General features: G+C 37.0%; 1 protein-coding gene across 1 annotated transcript in view; it reads right to left on the bottom strand.

The window, feature by feature from the left end:
- LOC126418484 (protein sneaky) overlaps positions 1–13,512 on the bottom strand; it is a 292,665-nt gene that overhangs the window by 183,404 nt on the left and 95,749 nt on the right. Inside the window, exon 8 of the mRNA XM_050085304.1 lies at positions 8,888–9,014. Coding sequence (XP_049941261.1) covers positions 8,888–9,014 — 127 coding nt within the window. The remainder of the gene's footprint in view (positions 1–8,887; positions 9,015–13,512) is intronic.

Raw genomic sequence — 13,512 nt, 5'->3', positions numbered from 1 at the left:
AGTTAGGTATTATTGCTCATAGATGTTCAACAGTAAAGTATTGTAACAGTATGTGGAGGTTCACCTGCAAACTATTAATCAGGCTTATGGAAAGTTTAAACAATAGTGCACTGGCCATACACATATAAATGTGTATATGGAAGGTTGTGGAAAAGTGAAATTGAAGTATGCTGAAACGGAACAGTGCATCTATCAGCTACATTATTTATCATAGTCAGTGTCCAAATTGCAAATCCCATTTTTCAGCCAGTGTAGCAATGCAGTACATCGACACCTAGAGTAACAAACAAAGAGATAAATAAAGCAGGTGGAACGACTACAGTTTCTCTGAAGTGTTTTTCAGGTTACGCTAACTAGAAAAACTTGACAATAGCGTTAATTTATGATAAATGCAGACAATATAGGGGAACCTATAGAGGTATGACCCACATTTTAAAATAGATGTTGGAAGTCTATTTGTGTTTAGTTAATTTTTATCCAATACTAGATTCTAAAACTATGGCAAGCAAAACAACTGAATATAAAGAATACATGTGCATAATTCTGACATTCATCCAGGGTTGAAAATGTGACAGGAAACTTTATGTTAGAGGCAAGATGATGTGTTCTCCCAGTTAGAAGTGGGCTAGGTAATTTTCTAGCATGTCTTAAAATGACTATACTTGTGTCATAAATCTTAGGAAAATGAAAATAATTTGATTTGGGTGTTACTTTTCTCTTTAAATTTGACTTTATTTCTTCACTGTCTATAAATTATAGTGTTTTCCCAGTATAAAAGTGTCCCTCACTCTTTCTCATTCACAAGAACATAGCCCCTAGTTTTATGGACTCTAGTTGTGGCAGATCAGTGAAGTCTGGAAACTCTTAGAAAACCTCCTCATCATCAGATGTTAGGAGAGATTGTTTCACTGTATTTGCAACTGTTTTCTTATTTCTTTTACTTAGCTCTTCTGCATGTTCCTCTTCAATAGCTCTTCTGGTGGGTGTGTTAGTCAGAATTCTACTGACACATCTTTTACTACCACCTTTAGTACCGTTTCTTGGAACTGCTTTACGAAATGATCTGACTGCCTCTGGAGATATGTGGACTACTTTTCTCAGTAGTATAAGAAGAGATTTCTGCAGCACTCCGTCTACATTTCCCTGGAGTTCAACAAAAGCTTTAGTTGCAGAATCTATTACATGGTCCTCCAAAGATGTTAACACAACTGCATTATTCTCCACAGAAATGGATGGTGCATTGTCCTCTGTAGAAGTGGATGCTATTGGGTGATCGCGTATGAAGCAGCATCTGTTGGGATGACCTTCTACAGAAGTTTCTGCCACTGTCACCCCTTCTATTGAAGGGGAGTCTGCATCCATGTATACTTTTTCTGTAACATATGACCCTAAAAATCATTCTCTCTAAAAATGTTGGTGTTAAATTGCCAAATACCAGTGCAGACAAATCTTTGTGGTTATTAACTGCATTAAGTGTGTGAGGAAACACTACTCCACCTAAGCTGGGAACTGAATGTCTAAAAATTACCTCCGCAGGATATGTACACATTTAACCATAAGCTGCTTTATTCTAAAAAGTCCTAAAAGGACCAAATACAGCCCTGTCTAGCAGCTGCAGTCTATGGCTGTTATGTGGTGGCAAGGCCACTAGTGTTATTTCATTACCTTGGTGAACATTACACCTATTGGAGTGATGTGTGACTCATGAAGGTCAAGTATAATAATAATGAGAGTATGGCATTGGTGGCCGGGAGACCCCTCGCAGGGCGGTTCGGCCACCACTCCACAAGTTCTTTAACCCCACTATGGTGACTTGCGAGTGAATGAGGATGAAATGATGGTGAAAGACACACAACACCCAGTCATCTTGAGGCAGAGAAAATCCCTGGCCCCGCCGGGAATCGAACCCGAGACCCCATGCGTGGGAAGCGAGAACGCTACCGCAAGACTACGAGCCACGGACAAGGTCAAGTATAATTACTGTTGGTTGAACAAGGGATGTTTTGGAGAATTTGATGAAATGAATCAAAAATTTCTCAAACTTCTCATCAGTCATCCACCATCTGTCACAACAGATCCTGGAGGAGCATTAACTTTCATTAAAGCACTCACTTATTCCAGGGAACACAAACAAGGGTGGCAAAGCAGTACTAACAGCACTAGTAGTCCAGCAAAGTGTCACTAATGTTCCTCTTTCCTGGCAGGTTAAAATCGTGTGCTGGACCGAGATTTGAACTCGGGACCTTTGCCTTTAGCAGGCAAGTGCTCTACTGACTGAGCTACCCAAGCATGACTCACGACCCTCCCTCACACCTTTAATTCTGCCAGTACCTTGTCTCCTACCTTCCAAACTTCACAGGAGATCTCCTCCAAACCTTGCAGAACTGGCACTCTTGGCAGAAAGATATTGCAGAGACAACGCTTAGCCACAGTCTGGAGGATCTTTCTAGAATGAAACTTTCACTCTGCAGCAGAGTGTGCACTGATATGAAATTTTGCTGGCTGATCAAAACCATGTGTCGGACTGAGACTCATACTCGTGACCTTTGCCTTTGCTCTAGAAACTCAGGTACCCAAGCACGAATCACGACCCTTCCTCACAACTTTACTTCCGCTAGCACTTCATCTCCTACCTTTCAAACTTCACAGAAGCAGAACTAACACGCCTGGAAGAAAGGATATTGTGGAGATGAGGTACTGGCAGAATTAAAGCTGTGAGGGTGGGCCGTGATCCATGATAGTCAGTAGAACACTTACCTGCGAAAGGAAAAGGTCCTGAATTCGAGTCTTGGTCTGGCGCATAGTTTTAATCTGGCAGGAAAGTTTCATATCAGTGCACATTCTGCTGCAAAGCAAAAATTTCATTCTGGAAACTTCCCCCAGGCTGTGGCTACGCATTGTCTACAACGTATACTTTGTTCCAGGAGTGCTAGTTCTGCAAAGTTTGCAGGGAGCTTCTGTGAAGTTTGTAAGGTAGGAGATGAGGTACTGGCAGAATTAAAGCCGTGATGGCGGGTCGTGAGTCATGCTTGAGTAGCTCATCTGGTAGAGCACTTGCTCATGAAGGCAAAGGTCCCAAGTTCAAGTCTCAGTCTGGCATGCAGTTTTAAACGGCCAGGAAAGTTTCATATCAGCACACACTCCGCTGCAAAGCAAAAATTTCAGTTGGGTTCATCTTTCTGTTGATGTGACCTATGAAACTTGTTTCTCTCCCTTACTCGCAATTGGCTTCGCTGGTTGGTGAAATGTGATCACTCTGGTCTCATCTACATTACAAAAGCTTTCAGAAGCCAAGGCATATTTGTCGAAAACTTTGCTCAAATTATCGTATAAATCCTGCACTGTTATGTTAAAAATGATTGCCCTTCCTAAGCTTGTAGTTTGTGGAGTTCACAGCGATAATTTCTTGGTCTGTAGCATGAAACCCCAGAACCAATCATAACCTGCTGCTTCATTATCTTTCCAGTTGTTTGGAAGGCTGAAATTGTGATTGTATTGGTGAGGGGCAGCAGGATATTTATAAACAAATTTTCTATCTTGAACTGTTGCTAAATGATAATTTAATTTACTGGTCTAAATCAAATAATTCATCAGATCAGAGTCATGGTCCATTGAAAAAAGGCCTATTCCATTAGATACATGGTTTGCTTCAAAGGTAGCTTCCTTGCCACATCTTACTTTCCAACATATCTTTTCAATATTTTTTTTGTCCAAATTGAATTTTTTTGCAGCCTTTCTGATACTTTTCTCTTTTTAAATAATCTGATTAAGTGTTCCTTTCATTCTCTCACAAGACACCTTCTGCCTCATATTTTTACCATGTTTCCAAACAAAGGCTATCCTGAAGAAATGAGACAGTATATCATTGAAACTACAGTAAGGCAAAACTAACTGAACGCTCAAACATCTCTTAAAATTCTGGGTCAGACCTCCCTGACGTAACCTCTTAATAAAACTGCAGATAAACAATAAAATATTTTGAAATATTTAGGAAGTTATTATATAAAATTAAAGAGAAATAACCAATAAATAAATTGCATTCAATCCGATCCTGATTAATATTAGTTTGAATTACCTACAGACTTCCAAGAGAAATGAGCAATACTGTGTTTGTTAAAAAAAAAAAAAAAAAAAAAACATTAGCTGTGATATTTCACACAATAACTTCTCTTTGCCCACGTTTCTTTTAAAAAGTAATCTCAATATTTATCACAAGATAGCTCCACATTTCTCTGTTCCAAAGGTAATAACACAAGGGTTGGTCAAACCTCCCATATGGTCAAATCTCCCTATCTAACCCCTACATTTCTATTAAAAGAGGGAACTAAAGTAACACAATGTATTTCTCGTGTATATGCCTGTCCAACATCTGTGATTGCCCTTTTTAGAGATGACCACTTTGTTCAGCTGAACTGATTACTGTTGTACTCCTTCTCAAAGTATCCACATCATTAGCAAACTTCAAACACATCTCATAATTCTTCACTATTTCAGTGTTCCACTTCCTTCCACATTGATTCTTCTGGACAATTCTCTTATACTTCAGTCTATTCTACATCATTACTGACTTGTGATCTGAGTCTAAAAAACTGGAGGCAACTTACAATCCAGTATCTTATTTCAGAATATCTGCCTGACCATGATGTAACCCACCCGGAATCTTCCCATGTCTCTGGATCTTTTCTAAGTATACCTCCTTCTCTTGCCATTCTTGAACAGAGTATTCACTAGTGCAACATGAAATTTATTGCAGAACTCAGTTAGTCTTTCTCCTCTCTCATTCCTACTGCCAAGCCTACATTCTCCTGTAAATCTTTTTTCTATTCCTTCCCTTACAACTGCATTCCAGTCCCCCATGATTATTAGATTTTCATCTCCTTTTATGTACTGAATTACCCATTCAACATCCGCACATACTTTCTGTCTCATCTGATGAGAACAATCCTATTGCTGAACTGTTCACAGGAGCTCACTCTCTGCCCTACTTTCCTATTCATAATGAATCCTGCATGTGATCATCTTCATACAGATGTAAACTTCTACAGAAAACTGCAGACAGTTTGAGCTGATTGTGTGTATTCTACTGTTGTTTGTAATTCTCATTATATATGATTTGAATCCTATCGCATATTACTGTGGTCTGTGAGCAAAAGGTAAAGACAGTCTTTGGTTTTAGTTGTTTGTGGGCTACTCGCTTAATCTATACAAAAATGCTCTGGTTTCTGAAAGGAAGTTAATATTAACAAAGTTATGCTCTGTGTTATGCATAATATTACATTTGGCTCTGCTAACTTTGCTGCTCAATGGACATTAGAACATAATATATATATAAGCACAAACCCAATACGTATTTTAAAAATATAATTTTTGAATGAAACAACCACTTTAGTGCTACCAGTCACCATTTCATTTATTTCCACAATGCATTTCAAAGATTTAAACCTCATTTATCAAGTGGATATATTTGCATTAATATTTATATTAATGTAATATTAGATCAATTATCTAACGAGCGTGTGCAAAAACTCACCCATCTTGAAACCTAGCAACTCACTTTCTCAAAAAGTCAATACTAAATGTGACAAACTGTGTATTTTCCATCAAAATATAAGGGGACTAAGAAGTAAACTAGAACTGTTGACAAGGAATATTAGTGACAGTAATACTATTGATAATACCGATATCCTTTGTTTTACCGACACCATGTAAAGGAGGGTATCAATATGCTGAATCTAGATGACTATCATATTGCCTCTCACTTTTGTAGAAACAGTGTGCAGAAGGGTGGTGTAATTATACATGAAAAAAAGAAAATAATGTATAGATCTCTAGATCTCACAAAATACTGTTTTGATCAGCATTTTGAAGCTTGTGGTATAGAAATTAGCACCAAGACCCTGTCAGTCATTATAGTAACAGTGTATAGGGCCCCATCAGGGAAGCAATGTATGTTCTTTAAGCTACTCAAACCTCTTCTATCCCATATATATTCAAAAAATAAAAATACTGTAGTCTTAGGAGACTTTAACATTAACTTTCTAGATTATGATAGTAGTAGAGCTGACCTGCTACATGTAATGAACACATACAACCTCACACCCATGGTAGACTTCCCTACAATGGTTACGAACTACTGTTCAAGTCTTATAGATGATATTTTCATTGATAAGAATAGAAACACCAATGCAATAGTAAAACAAGTCCTAAATGGTCTTTCTGACCATGATGGCCAATTGCTAACTATCAATGATATATGCCCACACAAGAAGGAAAAAGTCTGTAAAAGGTCATTTAGGGTAATTAATAACGAAAATCTCATGATCTTCAACAGTTATCTTCAACTCATTGACTGGAGTCCAATTTATAGAGCACTGGAAGTCAATGACAAATTTAACCTATTTATAAATGAATTTATGTGCCACTTTGAAGCTGTCTTCCCTCTAAGAACTGCAAAGAACAAGTACCAGAGCCATACCAGCAAACAGTGGCCCACAAAAGGAATAAAAACATAATGTAGGACTAAAAGACTGCTTTATGTTTCTCTCAGAAATACTAATGATCCTGAAATAAGAGCTCATTATAAAAGGTACTGCAAGATCTTAAATGAAGTTCTGATAAAGGCAAAAAAGTATGTTCATCAAATCAGAAATAGATAATTCTGGCAACAAAATAAAAACCATCTGGGGTATTACTAAAAGAGAAACTGGTAGTTACTCAAACAACGCAGAAAATATTGAAGTTAGACATAATGGGAATATCATTGATAAAGGTGAAAATGTTGCAAAAATTTTCAACAAGCATTTTTTGACTGCAGCTGATAAAATAGGGTGTAATGGTTCTATAAATGAGGCTCTGAATCTTTTACAAAGAAGTGGACTTAGTGCAGCACCCCTGATTAGCAAGCCTCCTGTCACTGTTGAGGAAATTAAGAAGATAATAAAGACCATGAAAAACAAAAACTCAACTGGTATTGACGGTATTTCCATCAAAGTGTTGAAACACACACACATTTTCATTTGTGAAGTCCTGCGCCACATCTTTAACGAAACACTGAGACTAGGAATTGCCCCTGATAGACTTAAATATGCAGTGGTGAAACGATTAAACAAGAAGGGTGACAGAAACGAAGTAACCAATTATCGTTCTATTTCACTCTTAACTTGTTTCTCCAAGATTCTCGAGAAACTTGTACACAGAAGGATTCTTGAATATCTTAGTGAATACAATATTCTCAATAAAAGTCAATTCGGTTTCCAGAAAAAACTTCTCAACAGAAGATGCAATATATTCTTTCACCAATGCAGTTCTTGAATCAATCAATAATAAAATGTCTCCAACTGGAATTTTTTGTGACCTTTCTAAGGCGTTCGATTGCGTGAACCACGAGATTTTTCTGAGAATTTTATGCGTTAACTGGAGAAGCAGGGATGTGGCTTGCCTCCTATTTAAAGGACCGGAAACAGAAACTCATGGTAAATGACACTAATGGGGAACCAGTGTTCTCTTCTTGGAGCACAATAAACTGTGGAGTCCCACAGGGCTCTATTCTGGGTTCTCTACTTTTCCTTATTTTCATAAAAGACCTTCCAATGTGACAAGGGCTAAGATAAAATTTACTTTGTTTGCCAATGACACGACAATTCTGGTAGACAATTCAACAAATACTAATCCTGAAATCACTGTAAATGAAATTTTTCAGGAAACCTTTAACTGGTTTACCTCTAATGGATTATCACAAAATTTTGAAAAATCTCACTTGATTCAATTCCATACAAGCCAAAATATTGAAGGGGAGATTAATGTTAAATACAATGATGGGAATTTAGCAAGAGTGGAGTCAACAAAGTTCCTGCGTCTACTTGTTAATAGCAGTCTAAAGTGGTCCTTACACATTCCTTACCAATATAAAAAACTAAGCTCAGCAATTTACGCTATTCATGCGAGTGCTTCCTCCAATGACTTAAATACTTTGAAAGCTGCCTATTTTGGTTATTTTCATGCCCTGATGGCCTATGGAATTATATTCTGGGGAAACCAGACAAAGGCAGACAAAATCCTCATAGCCCAGAAAAGAGTCATTAGGTTTCTGTGTGGTATCAATTACAGACATTCCTGCAGGAAACTCTTCCAAGAACTGAGAATACTCACAACAGTATTTCAGTACATTTTCTCCCTCATGTGTTTCTTGTGTAAAAACCATTCCCTTTTTGAAATGAACAGCATGTATCATAACTATGACACTAGGGTAAAAAATGATCTACATCTTGAGCAAAAGAATCTAAGTATGGTGCAAAAAGGAGTACACTACTCTTGCATAAAAATATTTAATGCTCTCCCTCAGGCAATAAAAATGTCAGTTACTGATCCACATACTTTTAAAGATCAACTTAAACAGTATCTTCTAAGTAAAACCATTTACTCACTGGACGAATTTATATATGAGAATATGTGAATTGATTTTGATCTATTGTAAGTCTGTTCAATGTAATTTGTAACTAATTTACAAAAAACAATTCTTGTAAACATTTTTTCTGTGTAATATATTATTCATTGTACAACCTATTATTATAAACAAATGTCTCAAATCTACGTAAATGACACGTTCTACATCCAAGCAATTTATCACTAATGGATCTACAGAACATGAATGAAATAAATAAATAAAATAAATATGATGTGTGTTTTGTATTATGACATTAGTGGTAACCTGTGGCAGTACCTCCAGTGCTCACAGGCTCCCTTCTCTGCCATAATACATCACATATAAACTGTCACGGTTTGTAAATAAAGATGGTGTCTAGAAAAATGTTTGCATTTAAAAATAGACAGGGAGGTTAGGAGTAAAACTGAAAGAGAAGCAAAATGAAGAGTGTATAGATTAATATACCTGTCTGTGTGTAGTGGATAAGTGCATGCCTGCTGATGAGAGACAGGATCTCGTACATTAGCCTGTCCATCAGAACCAGCACACTCATGGCCAGCACTTCAAGCAGTAGCATGAATGTCCGGCGTACCTGTCACAGCAGTTTCTCTGGTGCTAATGGTTTTCAGCAAGCTGAATCAAACATGAGTATACAAAAATAACATACACAGCTCATCTCACAATGATCACTATACTGAAAACAAAAGTAAATGTTTTATCCTTTTTCCAGCCACTTCCATCATTACAGAATCTTTCTGCCTCTTCTCAGATGCAACAAAACAAAAAATTAAGAATATTTAAAAATCAGCACTTAATAGAAGCAGACAATTGCCCTAACTAAACACCAGGAATTTCTCAAAGGAAGCAGTAGGTTAAAAATTCAGAAAAGGTTGTACCAACACAGACTCACTGAAAACGTATATGGGCTACAGTTTTGTAGAACATTGGAAGCAATCGAAGTATACTAGGATTCTTAATATTAAACAGCAATGAAGACAGATTTCCATATAAAAAAATCTTTATAGATGAAGTTATACCTCTCCATTTAATATCAAGCTAAAAAGCATAAACTTGAACACTAGAAGAATGAGGTGAACCAGATGTTATAGTAGTACTGTTTATTACAACTTTTACTTGCTGCTGGAGTTTAGAAGGCTAGAGAAAACTGCTGTTAAGAATAGTCATATAGCTATAGCTGACTTGGGATTTATTACTGTACTGTTATTACTGTCTGTTTAAATGCTTGGTGTTTTCCTTGATGGCAATGGCATCTTCCAGCAAGATAATTGTCTGTGACATAAGGCCAAAATTATGCTACAGTGGTTCAAGGAGTATGCCAATGAACTCATTTTCATGTCATAGCCGTCAAACTTACCTCATCTGGACCCAACATAATACATCTGGGACAGTACCATGTGCCATTTCCATGGTTAGAAACCACCAGCCTGTAATTTATGGCACTTGGGTGATTTATGCATAGACGTCTGGAAACCTACCAGGGACATGTTGAATCCATGTTATGTAGAATCACTGCTGTCTTGCATTTCAAAGGTGGAGCATCAAACTGTCAAAGGAGGCCTACGTAGTTAAAATGTTGTCAATTATCAGTGCAACTGTATCATACTCAAAAAGTCCAATGATTTAATATTGCCTATCAGGTACTTAACATACAACATTAACAGTAAGATTCCCAAACACCCTCCTTGGAGCATGCCTGAAATTTCTTTAACAAAATAAGATGCAGCATCCTCCCTACCTAGCAATCATCTATTTATTTATTTATTTAACAACAAAAACAATCAATTATTGACAAAACTATATAATTGGATAGATAAAAAATCTACTCACCGAGCAGTAGCAGATCACACACGTAAAATACTGTAGTAGTTGGCAAGCTTTTGGAGCCAGTGGCTCCTTCCCCAGACACAATGGTTGAAGGGGAAGGAAGAAAGATGAAGGAAAAAGACTGGAGAGGTCTAGGATAAGGGGTAAATTTTGGGATAGTCACCCAGAACCGCGGGTTGGGGGACACTTACCATATGGGATGAGAAGGAAAGGCTGAATGTTGGGGACAGTATCGGATGAGATTTGAAAACCTGAGAGCCTAAGGGTGGAAGTCAGGGTAATATGCAAACAGATATTACTACTAAAACATCGAGTACAAGTTAGTAAGAGTGAAAAGCTAAGTGCATTGCACGAATCTGAGGTGTAAGAGGGGCGGTGAAAAATAGATGGGAAAGACAATGAAATATGCAGAGACTAAAACGGAGTGAAGCAAAGAGTAGTTACAGTGAAGAAATGCTGAGACAGAGGAAATTAAGATAAATTAAGGCCAGATGGGTGGCGAAAACCAAGGATATGTTGCAGTGCTAGTTCCCAACTGCGGAGATCTGAGAAACTGATGTCTGGAGGAAGAATCCAAATAGCTCATGTGGTGAAACAGGCACCAAAGTCATGAATGTCATGTTGTAGAGCATGCTCTGCCACAGGATATTGCAATTTGCCAGTACACGCCTTCTGCCTATGCCCACTCACCTAGTTGATAATTTAGCGATAGTCATGCAGATGTAGAAGGCCGAATAGTGTTTACATCATGATAGCTGGTATATGATGTGTTGCTTTGCAGTTGTTCTCCCTTTGATTTATGTTTTTTGCCAGTTACAGGGCTATTATAGGTGACTTTTGTCTGAAATTTTGCCCACCACACCTAGAATAGCTTTCCATCACCCTCCCAATCTCTGCAATATTCTTGTCAGACCCTATGCTCCGTCTGCACCCATCTCCCTACCCCATGGCTTCTACCCATGTGACCATCCCCGTTGCAAGACTTGCCCTATGCACCCTCCTACCACCAATACAACATGTCCTTGGTTCTCGCCACCCACCTGGCATTAATTTACATTTATTTCTTACATCTCAGCATTTCTTCACTGTAACTACTCTTTGCTTCTGTCCATTTTAGTTTTCTACATCTTTCATTGTCTTCCCCATCTGTTTGTCACCGCCCTCCTCCCACCTCTGTTACATGCAATGCACTTAACTTTTCACTCTTACGTTTCAGTAGTAATCTCTGTCTTGCGTATTACCCCGTCTTCCACCTTTAAGCTCTCAGGTTTTCAAATCTCATCTGATGCAGTCATGAACAATCAGTCTTTCCTTCTCATCCTATATGGTAGGTCTTCCCTGACCCATGGTTCTGGGTGACTCTCCTAAAATCTATCCCTTTTCCTAGACCTCCCCTGTCCTTTTCCTTCACCCTTCTTCTTTCCCCTTTAACCCTTCTGCCTGAAAAGCAGCCACTGGCTCCAAAAGCTTGCCAATTACAACAGTCTTTATGTGCATGTTCTGCCACCACTTAGTGAATAGATGTTTCTATCTATCCAATTATATATTTATTTATTTTTTTATGTAGTGCCTGTATTCTCACATTCGTGGTATTGGACTTGACAAAGTACAAAACAGTATAAAATATTATATATTTACATCATGGACAAAACCTTATTATTTGTATCAACACATCTTTTACAACAAAAACATTATTCTCCTTAATTAGAATATAAAATTATTACTTTTTTTTCAGTTTATTAGTGTCCTTGTAGTACATCATCAAAATGACATATGACTTGTCATCAGATAAAATAAAAGGTAGTGAAGCATTTTGTTTGATTTTACTAAAACTATTAAATACCAGTACTTTACTTAAATAGGCATAATAGTATATGGCACAAAAGTTAGGTGCATAATGAGATACATGCATGGATAAAAGAAGTTTAGTTTTATGTAGGAGTGGTTTGATAATGATAAATTTTTGTTTATAGAGTTATGAAGCAGACCTACAGATTTGAGCAAATTTCCAGGTATTGACTAATGCTGTAGAAGCTGTTGTTTATTAGTAGATCTTTATAGTTCTTTTTTAAATTTGTTAATGTTTGACATTTTTTTAAGTTATGTGGCGATGGCCTGTAAAGAATTCTTGGTTTGTGAACTGCTGTCCTGATATATCGATCTTCTGCGCACATCTCTATGATAGACATCATTGTTCCTTGATTGATATTTGTGGATCTCATAATTCAAAGCTGAAACTTGGTGGTTTTTAATGAAGCAGATACTTTCACATGTAAAAATAGATGGTAAGGTCATGATTTTTAATTTCTTAAAGATACCTCTACATGATGCTCTGTAAGCAACATCACTTATTAACCTTACAGCTTTCTTTTGAAGCATAAAAGGCTGTTTTTTAGAAGTGGTATTTCTCCAGAATAATATACCATTCCACAGTAGACTGTGCATGTATGTGTAATAAGCACTTAACACTGTTTCAGTATTTCAGCAATCTTTAAGCTTTACATGTTTTTCCCTTCTCAGATGCTCATCCACCCATTATCCTAAAAATTTCTATATGATTCTTTGGCTGAATTTGGCTATCTGATAATGTGAATTTTACATTGGTCCTATTTTTGTTCCTTGTATGGTTGAAGTTCATCCATACACTTTTCTTGTCATTGACAACTACACAGTTATCTTTAAGCTATTTTTCTGCCATTTATGCTGTTTTGTCGATTTTTTGTTGCATCTCATAATCATTCTTCCCTTTTATAATGAAGCTGGTATCATCAGCAAATAATATAGTATCAACTGTTGAAAACTGTTGTGATAGGTCACTAATAAAAACCAAGAATAATGATAGTCCCTATACTGAGCCCTGAGGCATCCCATAATTGACTATTTTATATTCAGAATGATACATATTTCCATCTTGAGAAATTTGCTCTCTTTGTTTCCTGTCAGTTAAATATGACTTGAACCACTTTTAGGAAACACCATGGATACCATAATTGTATAATTTTAACAGTAGATCAAAAGCTTTGGAAAAGTCTAAAAAGAACCCACAGATCAGTTCCTTGTCCTCAATAACTTTGTGAACAAGTTTTAGGAAATTGAAGAGGACTGTTTTAGTAGATTTGCCTTTTCTGAAATCATTCTGTGCATTTACTAGAATTTTATTTTTGTTTAGGAAGTCTAGCAATCTGCCATAAACTGTTCTTTAAATTATTTTCGAAAATACAGGTAGTAATAATAGGGGTCTGAAA

This window comes from Schistocerca serialis, chromosome 1, assembly GCF_023864345.2.
Source record: "Schistocerca serialis cubense isolate TAMUIC-IGC-003099 chromosome 1, iqSchSeri2.2, whole genome shotgun sequence".
Taxonomy (NCBI): Eukaryota; Metazoa; Arthropoda; class Insecta; order Orthoptera; family Acrididae; genus Schistocerca; species Schistocerca serialis.
Note: the sequence above shows the minus strand (reverse complement) of the source record. Positions and strands in the feature narration are given on the sequence as shown.